The sequence below is a fragment of the Anser brachyrhynchus genome (genome assembly GCF_964034855.1).
Source record: "Anser brachyrhynchus genome assembly, chromosome: 1".
Lineage (NCBI taxonomy): Eukaryota > Metazoa > Chordata > Aves > Anseriformes > Anatidae > Anser > Anser brachyrhynchus.
In genome coordinates, this window is record NC_137694.1 from 191532942 (window position 1) to 191548564 (window position 15623).

Sequence of the window (15623 nt, forward strand, 5' to 3'; positions counted from 1 at the left end):
CTAGATGTGACTTTCATGACTTGTTACAATAAACATAGACATTGAACAGGAAAAGCTTTTTAAATCAAAGCCCTGAAGGCAAGTGGGGAATATCATGGGCTTCACAGTTTAAAGGCAGTTGCAGAGATCTTTTAAGTAGCTCTAGTAGAAAATAATAAAGTGACCAGTGTCACACGTTCTGATCTCTTTCCTTTTTCTCTTAAATTCACAAGGCATTTCCTTGTCTTTGAACATGTGAGAGTTTTTTGTTTGCTCATATACAGTGAAATTTGATAACACAAAAGCCCTTTATTATAGGCAGGAATTCTAAACCCAAGCCTTGAAAACCAGTGGTATCTTATTTTAGTGACTTGCTAAAGCCTAATATATTGTATGGCTACTTTTATAACAATGGGAGGTAGAATTGGAGATATAAATTTTTAGAAAACAGCTGTTACAAGACAGTAAATCATCATACTGTAGGAGACAAAACCAGACAGTACCTAAGGGAAACTTGCCTTGAGACTCAACGCTAGTCTTGTGCTTACAGGTTACAAGCTTAAATTACATTAAAGAGGTTACCAATTTATCACAATAGAGGAAGTTTTTATAAGTATCTTTAAAACTATGTCTTTTTCACATACTGTGGTGTGGGGCTTGAATTTGGCTAAATTCATTGGTGAACTTCTTTGGATAGCCTCAGCTCCAAGTAGGAGGGGTGGGATTCAGCTCAAGTTTAAGTCACCTAAATTTAGTCTAAATGTGGGTACCTACATAAGAGATGCACTGTCAAACTGCCATCACAAGCAGTGGTGGTCTAGGGCTTGATTCTGTTTCCTACCCCAATTGTACAGTACTGTGTGGGATACCCGAATATCTGCATAGGGCTGACAGATGTGGCAGAGGACCTGTGGGAGACTATTCCTTTCTTCAGTGGCAGTTGGAGGCCAGTTGCTGTATTCTGCAGCCAGGGTGTCTGAAAAGCTCGGGTGGGGGCAGAAAGGCTCATTGACAGGAGTTCAAGCGGCATCACACAATCCATCCCTACCGGCTAGGCAGTCCCAGTGTTGCTGAGGACAGAAAAGCCTCTGGAGTGGAGGGTGATGGCTCTGATCCTTTCAGGGATGGGAGTCAACTGACTCCAAAAGGTAAAACCTATGCTGGTGGGTGATGGAATCATTAGTTGCATAGATACCTGAGCTTGGTGATGCAAACAGGACCCAGCAATCTGTTGGGAGGAGCTGGTGCATCTGGGCAGTCCTCCGGGCTATGGAGGGGAGCTGGTCGCTGTGAGCAGGACAGGAGGCACGCACTAGAAGCAGAGCTGAAGCTGTCGGTTAGGAGCTAGAAGACCAGGAGCCCAATGGTAAAGTTGTCCGAAATGTTGCCAATCCCATGCTTGGTGTCAGAGAGGCCTTTGTACCTTCAGGCACCTTCACGCAGAAAATGGTATAAAAAAGAGGGAGATTTAGATTATTTATGAACCGAGGAACATTTGAAATGAAAAGATCCTTTGTTTTGTAAGCCAAAACAAAAGCAGGCTGCTGACATGCAAATCACAAGATTATAGAGTAGTTTCTAAACAAAGAATTAGGGGAAAGCTGGCAAGGTGAAGTAATACACAGTATGGGACAACGCATCCTTACAGGTAATGTCAATGATCACTTCTTCCTCCAACAAAGGATGGGGCAGAAGCTGGCAAAACTGTACAAAATAATCAGGAGCTCTTGGACAAGTGTTTAAAAATGACTTAGAAAAACTGGAAACTCTGCCAGTTGTAGTGGAAGTTTAAAGAGATAGAGAAATACACATATTTTAAAGGAGCTACATGGCATAATAGGCATATTGTAAACGTGGTCGAAGGAGGATAACCACTGGAGAATATTACCATTGTGCAAGCTTTATAGGAATAACAGAAAAGGTTGTGCCAGTGAAAGAGTTTTTCGAATGTATTAAAGAAAAGCTAACAAATTGACTGTATCAGCAAGTGGCACAGGATCTGTGGTCTTGAATGCCATGCCTAAATACTAAAAAGTATAGTAACGGGATTAAATTATGAACCGCCTGAGATCACACTAATGATGATAATAAATGTGACAAACTAATGAAATCTGAGAAGTGTCAAGGGCAGCAAACACAGTCATAAAAAGAGACTTAAATCACTGCTGTTTGCGTTAAGCATTATAATGGGGCACAGAACTATATTTTTAGGTGTACCATAAATAACTTCTTGGTGCAGCTAACCAGCAAACCTACAGCAAGGGAGACAATTCTTGAATCATTCCTCAGGCATGTGTGCAGGAGCACACAAGAGCTACTCTGCAAGGGTGGGATGCTTCTACAGCTGAGCTTGTTGACCTTGATTGGAGGACACAGAGAATTTGGGGTGCAGTTCATTGGCCAAATTTAGACAGATACCGAATCTTGCCCTCTGAATCCATAATGCACTCTGAACCAATATCCTTTCAGGAGTGACAGTAAAAAAGTCCAGTACAGTATGTGTTTTAATTTAAAAGAAGGAAAGGAATTAAAAATGAGAAGTCACTTGTGTAACAAAGGAATTTAAAGGAGTAGACAAAAGTGTTGAGTGCTTGCAGGCAGCATGGAGAGTGTTCAAGGACTGCATATTAGATGCTTGGAGCAAACTCATGCCACTTGTTGAAACAGAATTTGGAAATACCAGAAAAGGGTTCTGTCATTAAACACAAGGGAAAAGAAACAACGAGAAGAAGAAGCAGGCATCCTTCAGATTGCTGATTTGTATCCGAATAGAAAAAATAAACTAGTGATTTTGATGAAAATAGAAAATAGAAACAGTTTGCTAAAGATATAAAAGTGAAGTCCATTTTCAAAAATGTGAGAACCCAGCAGACTGGCAGACAGCTTGTAGGCCTTGCCAGTGACTGTGAAATAAAACCTGAGCTCAAATTAGATAGCGGTCTGTCCTGAAATGTCAGTAAAAGTTTTAGAGTAACTAAATGAATAGTAACAAATTGCCAGAACCAGAACTCCTCAGGGATTTAGGAATAGCATTGCAGAGCTACTGTCTCCAGCATGGGATTCATTGCTTAAAATTGCCTCAATACAAGGCAGGGGGAAGGCGGTGATGGGATAACTGTTTGTAAAGAAGTACCAGGAGGAAGCCAGAGAGCAGTAAACCAGTGAGCCTGGCATAATAGTACATAAAACATAAAAATAATATAATTAGTACCTAGATAATATCACAGAGAGCGATGACAACAGTGGTAGACCCTTAGGGTGAAGAAGGGTCAATGTGCATTATGTAGAAGGAAGTTGTGCCCTGTGGATCGATTAGGTTTTCTGAAAAAATCAGTGAGGCTAGGACTGGGAGACTCGGTGGGTATAGTTTAGTTGGGCCTTCCAAAGGCCTTTGGCATGGTCTCTTAATAGAGGCCTGGGATGAGAGGGAAGATCGTCCCACGTGGGAGGATCCAAGTGATGAAGCACTAAGAGAGGAGGAAAGTGGTTCGTTTTCTTAAGGGGAGAGGCCACGAGTGAAGATGCGAGGGACTGCGCCGGTGTTCGGCTGTTCAGTGTCTTCGCAGATAACGTGGGAAGGGAGGGAGGTGCAGAATGAAATTACGGTTTTTGCTTGTGGGCTGAATTATTCACAGCAGTGAAAACAGAAGCTGCTTGAACAGTTGCAGAAGGATTTCACACTAGGAAGGCACAGCGCTTTTCACTGGTGGCAGGTGACATTCAGGGTTGATAAAGGTGAGGCAGCGCACATGGAGGAAAACAAGCCTGGCGTGCTTACCGAAGAGTGGACTTTGAACTAGGTTCCTTTCAGGAGAAGCTCTTGCAATTGTATTAGATAACTAAAGTGTCATTTCAGCGCATGGTAACCGTCAAAACAGTAAATAGAAGGGCAGGAGTTTGTAGGAAGGGAACAGAGAACAAAACAGAAAGCCTGATTGTGCCGTTGGTGTGGTGTGTGGGGGGCCATCTACCCGCTCCTTTCCACCTCATAAGGCATTTCTTACAAGGGACGACACAGAGAAAGGCAAAGAGGATAAGAAAATCTATTCAGTGTCTCTGTGTGAAGAATGATTAACTGGGCTTGGGCTCTTCAGCTTGGAAAAAAGAACAATGGGGGAAAAAATGTCTATACACTGATTGGCATAGGGAAAATGAACAGATAATTGTTATTGTTTCCAGTAATGTAAGAACTTAATGAAATTGCCAGATAGTAAGTTCAAAACAAAAGATGGTTTTCATATTCTGTAAAATTAAACTACGGAACTAATTGCTACACATGATATCTCAGATCCCAAAAGCTTGCAGAAATTCAGAAAGTGATTTGAAAAAATCGGCTCATTAAACACCGAGATACCACTTCTGCCCCAGGAGGAATCTGCCTCTGATCTGCAGATAGCTGGGCTGTAGGAAAGTACATCAGAAAAAACCCATTACATGCCTCGTCTGGTTTTATGTTCTTCCCTGGGCATCTGCTGCTGGCCGCTGTCAGAGGGAGAACAGAGGGTTGGAGGGACCTTTGGTCTGCCCTGGGATGGGGGCATGGCATTTTCTTACGTAAAGCCTCATCAGAATATTGAGGAAAGAATAAAGTAGGGTTTATTACATGTTCAGAGTGATGTTAGGATTTATTACACATTCTGTACTTCCTGCAGTCTGCTCAGATTGTTTAAGCCAACCAAAAAGCAGTGTTTCAACTTCCCATGCTTGCTCTCAAACCACTGAGCTGGGATCAGTCACCAGAGGGGTATCTACAACCAGATTTTCACGAGGTGGTGAATTAGCTGTTGGTATTTTAGTGTGTGCTCTCTGCAGTCTTTTCAGTGTTGGGGAAGCCTGCTCAGCATGCGTTTGGGCATGGTAGCTGGGCTGCCACTGCCAAGGACAGCCCGTGCCGCCTGTCCCCGGCTTATGGGGTGAGGAAATGAACCCTCCACCAGCTCACCCCAAACGAGCACTTTGGCAGCTCCGTTTAGGGCCACACAATTGCTAGCTGTGAGCGTGCAGAGGAGGGAGAACAGCTCTCCCCGCCCGGCAGCGGCCCACGGTCGCGCTTTGTGACTCATCGGGCAAACGCACCCGTTCTGTTCCAGTTTGTGAGAGTCAAGCCATAAGACTGGTTTTCAGAGATCATTTTTAATGTCTCTTCTCGAAGAGTGGCGTGGGTTTCGATCTGGTTTTCCCATGGCGGTTCAGCCGTGTTTTCCCCTGCAAGTAGGGTTTTGACATGGCTGAGGGCTTGAGTTCTGGCTGCTGAGAAGCGCGAAGCCTTCACTTGCAGGTCCCAGGGTTGTCGGCAATTCACAGTGACATACACGAGTGTTTCTTTAGCTGGTTCCTGTTTGTTCAGTTGTGTTTTACTGATTCTGAGAAGAATGCGTGGGTATGTGAGTAAGCATCTTGTAATACGTAGTACCTTATTTTTACTGTGCGATCCACCAAGTCTCCCTACGGCAAGAAATAATAGGGAAGTTGGGCAGTTCAGAAAGGAATTCCTCCCGGTCCCCAGTCAAGGGCAGCATAGTCTGGATTTTTGTGAGAAGATGGCATTAACATTGCAGTGTGATGCTTGGCCTTTCAGCCTCCTTCCGAGGCTGGTGGGAAGCCACGTGGTTGTCGGTGGGTGTTGAGAGATGTCTGTGTGCGAAAATGGCTCGGCCAGCGTCCCGCTGGAGGAGGCAGGCCCCAGCGAAAGCACGGGCTGAGCCGAGCGATGACATGGCGTGCAGGTGGAGGATGATTCGTGAAGGTGGTGGAGCTTCCCAGCTCGTCACTGGAGGGCTGTGACATGCGTGCAGCGTGGAAACCCTATGAGCATGGGGTGCAGCGGGGGCTGTGGAGCTCCCACATCTGCTCACCCACACATGGGGGCGAAGCAGCACGGAGGTTGGGGAGGTAAATGCCCAGCTGGGGCAAGCAAAGGAGCTGGGGTACTGAAGCCCCGCTGCTCGGGCACCCTGTTTCCACTCCCTGCTTGCGGTTTGGGTGAGAAAATGCCTCCATCCCCCCCCTTTCTCCCGTGGGGCACTCTGCCGCAGCCTTGGCATTTCTGCTGCCCGTGCCCTACATAATGACACAGCATTTAGCAGCACGGCAGAAGTTTTAACAGCCACGCAAAAAAAAAAACGAACGAAAAAAACCCTCCTTTGTTGCTCCCTGCTGGACTTTTAGTTGGCGTAACGTGACAGAGATGGGCTGATACTTGCTGCTGCAACGCCAGGAACACCCCGCGCCCCTCCGGCCGTTCCCGTTGAGCGGTGGCGGCTACACCCGGCACCGAGCTCGCCCTTCTCTGCCGACAACCCAAGGCCCTCCCCAGCACAGCAGGGGAGCCGCCTCCCGCCGCCTTCCCGGCCCTCCCTCCCCACCAGCACCCGGCAGCCTCCGGCAGCCCCACAGCCCCAGCCTGTCCGTGTCGCCCCCCGGCTCCCCCCGGACCCTCCGTGCCCGGCCTCCAGCGGGCAGCGGGGTGAGGTGAGGTGGCTGTGGGGGCAAGGCACGACCCTTCCCTGCCGGGCCCCAAGGGCCAGGCCCCGGGCGGCGGCAGCATGGTAGCCCGCGGTGGGATGGCGAGGTTTTGGAGCCTGGAGAGCCTACAGATGGGTACGTGTGAGTATGAAGCGTTGGGAACGCTTCGCTTTGTGGGTTGAGGGGGTCTGCTGCGACGGAGGGGGGCTTGGCGGCGGTGACAGGGGACCACGGTCGGTCCCACATCGTCCCTTTAAGTTTAGTGAGTTTTTGCATCCCGTCAGAGCGACCCAGCCCCGCCGCTCGCCGGCAGAGGAGCAGACACAGAGCGCGAGGGGCTGCTTTTCGCTCGAGCGTGACTACACAGACAATGCAGGCATGTGGGCTTGGTGAGGAATAATGAGCAGCGATCAGTCCCGAAACTGCACTCGTTTTTCATCTGGAGCTAAACGAATTAGGATGTTTTGATGTGCCTTCGTTACTGGAACGAACCAGCAGGCAGCACTGATGGTGCAGGAATGATGTATAAAGAATCACTGGGATGATTTTTTTGTTGTTGATTTATAAGCGAAAAATCGATTTTATGAATTATTTATTCGCAGATTTTTTAATAAAGCAGTTGCAGGAAGTTTTACGGGATGTATTTGAGAAGTTTATCAGTGCTCAGATATATGAGTCTTTAAGGGGAAACGTTTTTCATTTATTTTTTTTTTAATTAGGGATTCAGCACCCTCACAGGTTAGGTTATTATGCCAGTAACGTGAGTGCCTATGTAAAATGCTGGGGGGTAGAACGGAGCAGTAGAATAGCCGCATTGTGTTACATCAAGATTATGGCATGTTTTGCACTTTTAAAGAAAGCAAAAATCTTTTTAGTTAATTTGTGCAGCTGTCAGCTTTGATCTCTTCCGCAAATCATTATTGGGACGACCAGAGATGCTAGCAATGGTACAAGCACATCCAAGGCGGGGGGTGGAAGTGGCTCTGCCCGTAAAGCAAATAACTGACAGGCTGCAGCGTGCCTGCTCATGGCACGGCATGGGGCACAGCAAAGCCATCTCCCCACCATGCTCATGCTTCTGGAGCCTGGAGCTGTGGGCACGGAGCAGGGCAGAGAGGCAGGGGGCTGCTGCTTCGCCCGCAAGGGGGTGGAAGCAGCAGGTTCAAGAATTCAGCTGAAAGATCCCTTCCCCTTGGAAGGGAGGAGGATGCTGTGCTGGCTGGTCCACGGCCCTCATGGGAGCTTATTTGGGACGCCACAACCGTTGAAAAGGGAGTTCAGCAATAGCAGCACATTCTGAATATTATTTTTGATTGGAATTTTTGAGCGCTGTGCGATCTTCAGACAATGTTTATTTGTGGCTTGGGCCAGCTTTAGGAATAGACCTTTAGGGATAAACTGAGGTGGACCTGAGGGTGCACTCAAGCACCGGGCCATGAACACCTCGTGGTTACTAGCTCCTCCCCAGATCTGGTTTGGATGTTACAGCTGGCTTTCAAAGGCAAGCCTAGTATAAAAGGGTCCAGCACTGGGTGTATGGACCTGAGTCAGTTGGTATTACTGCACCCCACATCAGTCCTTCTCATTCGATGATATTCAATGGCTTATGCAGCTGTATAGACACGATGAAGCTCATTGTAGCTCTGACCTGTGCTTCTCTAAAGGCGTGGGGTGCCCACCCCTTACGATCCCACTGTGTCCCAGTGGAAATGTGCAGAGGGATGTGACAGAGCTGGGGGCTGGCAGTGGCCCCCTCTGGCTGCCGGTAGCCCACAAGAGCTCTCACGTCTGTGCTGTGGGGAACTGCACCAACACCTCTCTTCTGGTTCAGATTGTTTTACATTTCCTCTGCATTTAAAAAAAAAAAAAAAAGTTTGTAGTTCTATTTTTAACACACACAAAAGAGAATATTTCTGTTTCATCACATGCTAGATGAGAAAATTACAAAGAAGAGTAAAAAGGATTTCATGAGAGAAAAGTGGCTTTCCTGAGAACCCTACACTTTCATTGTTATTGTTATATTTGTAACAACAAAGGCAACTCCTAAGCAATTCCTCTCACATTGTTTTGTTTTTGGAATAGGCGCCTGTATAAAAATGATTGCACAAACAGCTGTTCCACCTTTGTTTTAGCTGCTGCAGATGGTGGGACTGAATCCTCAGCATTGGTGGATGACAATGGCAGCGAGGAAGATTACAGTTACGAGGAACTCTGCCAAGCCACGCCGAGGTACCTGCAGCCTGGAGGGGAACAGCTAGCCATTAATGAGGTAACATCCTGGGCTGCAATCTGCTGTGGGGAATCTTTGCATTGTTATTGTGATGGAGTGCATGTTTTCCACAGGCCTGAGGCTTCTTATTAATAAAAAGTGTAATGACTGCAGCCATCATGATGAAGTATCCAGCAGCAGTGGCATCCTGCCTCCGACAGAGTCCAAGAGCAGTTGCCAAGGGAAGAGCATGGTGACTACCACTTCACTGGGAGCCTAACTCGTTAGCTATATAACTGCTCTGGAGTAGGACTCTAATCATTCTTACTCTAATAAATGTATGCATGGGTTTCTGAAGATCCAGAAGTTTTAATTTCATCTTGTAAAAGGATTAATCTTAGGCACTCTAGTGAGATATTTTGGTCTTTTTAGGAATTTATAAATAGTTCAGTGTTTGTCCTTTGTCCTTCACATCCTCTTTCTCTTCCCATCTCAGCTGATAAGCGATGGCAGCATTGTCCATGCAGAAGCTCTCTGGGACCATGTGACTATGGATGATCAAGAGCTGGGTTTCAAAGCTGGAGATGTCATTAGAGTCCTAGAAGCTTCCAACAAAGACTGGTGGTGGGGAAGAATTGAGGACAAGGAAGCCTGGTTTCCAGCTAGCTTTGTCAGGGTGAGTAACTCTGTTGTTTTTACACCATTGTCAGGCAAAGTTCCTTGTATTAGAACAGAATGCAGCAATGACCATGGCATTAAATCTAAATGAAGGGCCCGATCATCAGCATCTTTGCATCTGCACATCAGTGGTGTTAACTTCTAATGACTTCAAGTTATAAAGCAGTAGAAAATCACACCACTAGCTCCTGACACCTTTTATTCTCACTTCTTCTTTTTTGTGTCCCATTTGTAACCAAAGGAGTTTCACAAGTAGAAATGAGGGCAGCAGGAAGCTCAGCCAGAAGCAATCAGTGTATTCAGAGAGGACACAGCAGTTTGTATGAGGGGCAGGGCAAAGCTATGCTGTATGCTGCTCTCTTCTGTTATTGCAGGGATTTCTTGATGAAATCAGCAAAAATTATTACCACATAATTCTGTAGGAGTCTGAACTCCTTAGTCAGACAAAACATAACACTGAAATATATTTCACAATTTATTTTACTTTTTGAGAGCCCGTAAGGAAACTTGGGCTACAACATATTAAGTGCTACACAAAGTGCAAGATGTGGTTCCTGCTTTTACTATTCCCAGTTCTTCAACCAAAATGGGCAATCAGACAAAAGTGGACAAAGGAGGTGCTGTTATCCACATTGTACACACAGGGAGCTGGGACAGAGGGAAACTATTTAGAAGTATCTGAATGAATTGTCTACTTTAGAAATTTTTGCTTATAAGCTGAGTTGGCCAAAATAATACATAGACTGTTAGTAAGGGAGAGAAATAAATCTGTAAAATACACATGCAGCACAACATTATCTCTCAGATGATGGGAGTAGAAAGCCATTTATTTAGCCAACTAGACAAATCTCAGCACTTTATTTGAATACCCAATGAGTATAATGAGATAAATCCTGTTGCAGAACCCCCCTCCTTGTAAGGCAGGAACGGGAACATTTGTGTCACATGTCCTTTCTTAATTGTAAGAAGTTTGTAACAGTCTTGTCATGCTTTGTAGAAGTTGGCTGTTTTACTCTAGTTTGCTTTGTTTGTTCTGGCTGCAGCTGCGAGTTAATCAGGAAGAACTGCCAGAAAATTGTAGTAGTATCCAGGATGAAGAACAAGATGCAGATATCAGCAAGCATCGCCAGAAAATAGCTGAAAACAAGGATCAGATGAGAACCAACGTTATACAGGAAATTATGAACACAGAACGAGTCTATATCAAGCATCTCAAGGACATCTGTGAGGTACATGCTTTAACCTGAAGGCATTCTGCTGACCTAGTGTGAACAAAACATCCCATCTAAGTTGAAAACTGGAGTATTTTCTCAGGTCATAATATTCCCAGTTGCACTTCTGAGGCTGCCAGTCAGAGCCTTGTCGTGCCCTCATAAGGTTTTCCTCTCCACAGACCGCCACAAGGCACCACTTCCTTTTTTAAAAAAAAAAACATTCCACTTTTGACATGGAAAAAATAGTTCACTTGTCTAACTGCTATTTCCATAAAAATAAGTGAGAGGAAGTCTAGTTTATTTGAAACATTTTATCACTTGGTTTAGATAGAAAACTTTCAGTAACTAATAAAATCTGCTACAGTTCAGAGACTAAGCTTTATGAAAGTAGCATGCAAAGAGAAAGCTTGCAGGGCAAGATTTTTTTTGTTTTCTCCAGCAAAGAGACTTTTGTTGATGCTTAGGAGCTATGAAGTCTTTCAAGGTGTTCTAGAACTAATTTGCTTGTTTGAACTGTGAAATAGCAAGAACAGTGTTTTTTCCTTCTTTTTTTTCAAGTTTTCTTGGAAGACCACACTCAGTCAAGAAGAAGCTTCTTAATACTTTTCACTGATGTTTGCCTTTTCTGATGTGGACTGTGATGCATTTGACCTGTATTTGACGTGTACTTGTGGTTACCATCTGAACGGGTGCTAAGCAACCTATCAAAATATTCTTCCTATACTTGGTTTACTGGTTCTCCCTCTGTATTTGTCATGTTGTCATCCTTTAGTCCGCCACTCATTAGATTCTTTCAAGGACAGCAAAGTAGACATGACAACAGTGTTGTGTTTCTTTTTCTGTTTTCTTTTTCTATTTTCTTTCTCTTTTTCCTTTTCTTCCTTTCTTCCTTCCTCTTTGTGGATCAGGCCTTTTTAATGTAGTTTATAGAAAGATAAACGGGAAGACAAAAAGACAAAAAATTCTTGCTAACTGGCAGGCTATTTTTTTTAAATTATTAAATGTAAGTTATGTCATTTGGATTCACTATTTACATACGCTATCAAGTTTGACCGGGTACCTAGAAGACGAGGGAGGAATTTGTACACACAGCTGCATTGCTGCCATGGTTAGCTGAGTTCTGGGACACCACTTTCATATTTTACTGACCTATTAATTTTTAGGCTGCTATTAATGATTAAATCTCTCTAATACATATCTTCTATAACTCTTTTTTTAAAAGACATGCCTCTTCTTCGGTTCAGTTTAGTACAGAACAGCAAACACATTTTCCAAGTAGAGAAACAGTGGTACACGCTCAGCATGTGGCGTAGAGGTGGTTTGCTTTCCTCTGAGTGAATTTGTAGGGTGGTACAAGCAGGACACGAGCTGAAAATACATTCAGGTAGGACCGGGACTGAGCCAGAAAAGCTACTGCAGATAATAATGCAAATGTGCCAGCCGTGCACTGGAATGAATCACTAGGGCTGGTGCAGTCAGAATCACAAAGCTGGTAGATACCCAGAAAAACCAGTCGTGTTCAAGAAGTGCCTGCCATCCGCAATAAAGAGCTGCACAGAGGCTCCTGTTTCTTGCTGGAGTTGTCCTCCTAATGGTAGTGGCTGGCATGCAGTGTAACCACTGAACTGTGCTCAGAGCAGAAGGCTGTGCAGGAGACAAGAAGGCTCATAACAGTGCCAGCAGTGCTCAGGGATGCTTCCTGGCAAACCTCACTGGAGCAGTTGCAGGCTTTTTACAGCTGTCTGCTCCCAGAGTGATTTGGGAGAAACCTGGAAGCAGGTGAATGGAGGAGCCTGGCCCATAACCCCTGTCATACCACTTACCCTTTGGACACATCTGCACCCAGGCACTGTAACTGATAGGGGAATCTGAGCACAGCTGATGCTCCTCGATATCAGCTGCTGCTCTGCATCCTCCTCTCCCCGCTCAGCTGTGTGGAGCAGGTACCTGAGGACTTCCCGTCTGTGCGTGGTGGCAGCTGCCGAGCGTTGGAGCCTGTAAGAGGCCCCTGACCTCATCTTTGCCTCCTCACTATGTGGATGCTGATAGGATCTGATATTGGTTGTTGAAAGCAGAATAGAATTTGCTTTGAGGACATTTTCAAAATGAAGGACTTGGTTATGTATCTACTTACACTGGATACAAAGGAACTGGACCCATGTGATGTTCTTGCAAGTAACAGAAAAAAAAGGGATCATATTTTCACTTGAGTCTTGCTGGTACTATCTGGATTTTAACAAACAGTAACACTCTGGCAGTATTATAATGTGTTCTTAATTGTGCTTCTATGGCTTATACTGGGTCCTGCCTAGCTGCTGGTTAAGTAACCTGTACTTTAGCCCTTTTAGAAATTGTTTGTATATTAATTGCTTCAGGATTTGTTCTTCTAGAGAAGGACTGTTACGGCACAGGGGAATTACTATGGAAAAGCATGGCAGCTGAAGCAGTAGATGCATGGGGCTTTTTTTGTCCAGTTTCACTGGCAGTCATAACAAGAAGGCACAAGTGAGCTTTACCCGTGGTGCATGTATCTGGTTCCCTGATGCATTCACTGTACTGTGAGACAGCAGTTGGATTGGAAGAATCAATTTGGGCATAAATCTGAAATTACTTGCCCAGTCATTTGTGCATGTCTGGGAAACCACTTGTGCTTGCAGATCACAGGATTTGCCAGTTCAGTGGGATGCTACAGGGTAGAATCTATTTTTGTATCTTCAAACTAAAAAGGTTTTTTTTTTGTTTTGTTTCATTTCTAGGGTTATATTCGGCAGTGTCGCAAACATACAGGAATGTTCACCACAGCCCAGTTAAGCACCATTTTTGGAAATATTGAGGATATTTACAAATTCCAAAGAAAGTTTCTGAAGGATCTTGAGAAACAGTACAACAAAGAGGAACCTCATCTGAGTGAGATAGGATCATGCTTTCTTCAACATGTATGTTGCAGAAGTTGATTTTAGTTATGAAACAAATAAAACATGATAAGAAAATGCTGTTAGGTTGTTAGGAGGGTTGACAAGTGCCTATCAAATACTAATCTAAGTACAGGCAACATTTTAGAATGTAAACTATTTACAATTAAGTTAAAGAATTATTTAAATATTTCAGATTTCTCCTTATCTTTAACAAGTATGTATCATGGTACACAATTTTAGATTTCTTTTTCAGAACTGTAGTGATCACAGATGATTTGGAATATCTACAACAATCTCAGATCGCTTAGTCAGGCGTGCAACAACTTCCTAAAGAAAATCTGGATAGAAGGTGGTGGTGAAAAAATCTTAATTCATGATAGACACCAGTTAAGCCTATAGCTGTCAAAGCTTCCTAATTTCCAAGATTTCCCAAAGAAAAGTATTTCTTGAAGTACTGGGCTTGATTATTCTGACTGAATGGAGGCCTCTGTCTCTGTTCATACAAAGAAGGTACATAGTTTTGACAGTTACAAATTAAATTTCAATATAGTTTTAAAGCTGGTTGTTACCGAGTTTGGAAACCATATAAGAAATGGATTCATTAGTATAATTAGCTATAATAGGTATATTATTATATTAAAAAATACGCTTCCTTCTTTATAGTGAAATACTTTAGTTAAAGCTTTGACTTTTTCTTTTTTCTTTTTTTTTTTTTGTCTGTAGCAAGAAGGCTTTGCTATTTATTCAGAATATTGTAACAATCATCCCAGTGCCTGCATTGAACTTTCCAAGCTAATGAAACAGGGCAAATACCGTCACTTCTTTGAGGCCTGTCGCTTGCTCCAGCAGATGATTGACATTGCCATTGATGGTTTTCTTCTCACGCCTGTTCAGAAAATCTGCAAATACCCTCTGCAGCTTGCAGAATTGCTCAAATATACCACTCAGGAGCACAGGTGAGAGAATTTGAAAGACAATTCTTAAATCAGTAATAACACGTAATTACTGAAGCCTTCTGGGTGCCACAACACCAAGTCCTGAGATCAGGAACAAAGTTCACAGTGACTCCTATAGATGGGAGCTCCTGATGACATCTTGGAACCATAACAATATTAACCAAAACAGTATCTGAAACGTAGCTCAGGGGACTGTCAGTGTGTAAGATAGAATGAGAAATAAGTGAAAGAGGAAGAAGGAAAGGAGGAGGTGCTGAAATAGGATGGAGGGAGGGATTTGTAAATCAAAGTGAAAAAAGCCAGTGTGCCAAAGAAGGAAGTACACAGAAGAAAGGGGGAAACTGCTTAAATGTTGTGGACACATTAAAAGGCAAAGAGGGCCTTAGAACAAAGACACAATCTGAGCTAATTCGAACGTAATGTTTTTTTGAAATTTATTAGTAATAAACACTGCAGAGGAAAGGTGTTACGGAAAAAAAGTTTCTTGAACCCAGTAAAAAGTGTAGTTACAAACTTTGAGAGCACAGGGAGAACCAAGAGTGAAAAAGCTAAGAGAGAATGATTAATCAAAGGAAACAGCAAATAATGTTAACAAAATTTTATAAGAAAGTGTTAGCAAAACATTGTTATTCAGGGATTTCCAAGGTATTTTTGCATTTTTTGCATCATTGTTGCACAGCATTTGTTGCATCTTCTGATGAAAAACTCTGCTAAAGGTAGGGTATACTCCACCAAATCTCCCGGTAACTTTAAGACAAATACTTCTTGTCCCAAAATAAATACAGAATACTTGGGGATCAGTATTTCCATAACAGTTCCCTAAAAATTTGCTGTGAGGATCCTTGTCATCTACACTCTTTGTAAACTTCTTCCTATCTGAGCTACTTCACTGGGTTTTCTGAATATGTGCTGGAACTACTTTCAGTTGTTTTTTCATCTCATTGTAAAGATCCCAGTCTCTCAAAACTGAACTTTTCACTAGACCCAAGCATAGCGTTCCCTTTTACCTCTCTTCCCAAGCTGGGTCTTTACCATTCACTGTAGTAATGCAAATAATGAAAATCAGAGAAAAATATAAATCTGGGTGGAGACCTTTACAGGACAGAAAATGTAGTGTGAAAGAATAGCTCCTCAGTAAGTAGAAATTATCCATTAATTAAATAATTCTTCCATTAAAGTGACACACATAACTTGTTAGACAGTTAAC

The 15623-nt window shown here is 43.7% G+C and overlaps 1 protein-coding gene across 14 annotated transcripts in view; it reads left to right on the top strand.

Annotated features, from left to right (window-relative positions):
* SPATA13 (spermatogenesis associated 13) overlaps window positions 1-15623 on the top strand; it is a 159762-nt gene that overhangs the window by 130713 nt on the left and 13426 nt on the right. For 11 of the 14 annotated variants that reach the window (XR_013945476.1, XM_080577302.1, XM_080577303.1 and 8 more), the window contains 5 exons: window positions 8577-8713; window positions 9150-9329; window positions 10375-10560; window positions 13302-13481; window positions 14184-14416. Coding sequence is in view for 13 of the 14 variants with exons in the window: in XM_080577302.1 (XP_080433428.1) it covers window positions 8577-8713; window positions 9150-9329; window positions 10375-10560; window positions 13302-13481; window positions 14184-14416 (916 nt within the window). In the remaining variant the exon portion in view is untranslated. Of the gene's footprint in view, window positions 1-988; window positions 6586-8526; window positions 8714-9149; window positions 9330-10374; window positions 10561-13301; window positions 13482-14183; window positions 14417-15623 lie in introns of those variants that run through there. The other 3 variants (XM_080577299.1, XM_080577300.1, XM_080577301.1) reach the window with 3 other exon arrangements.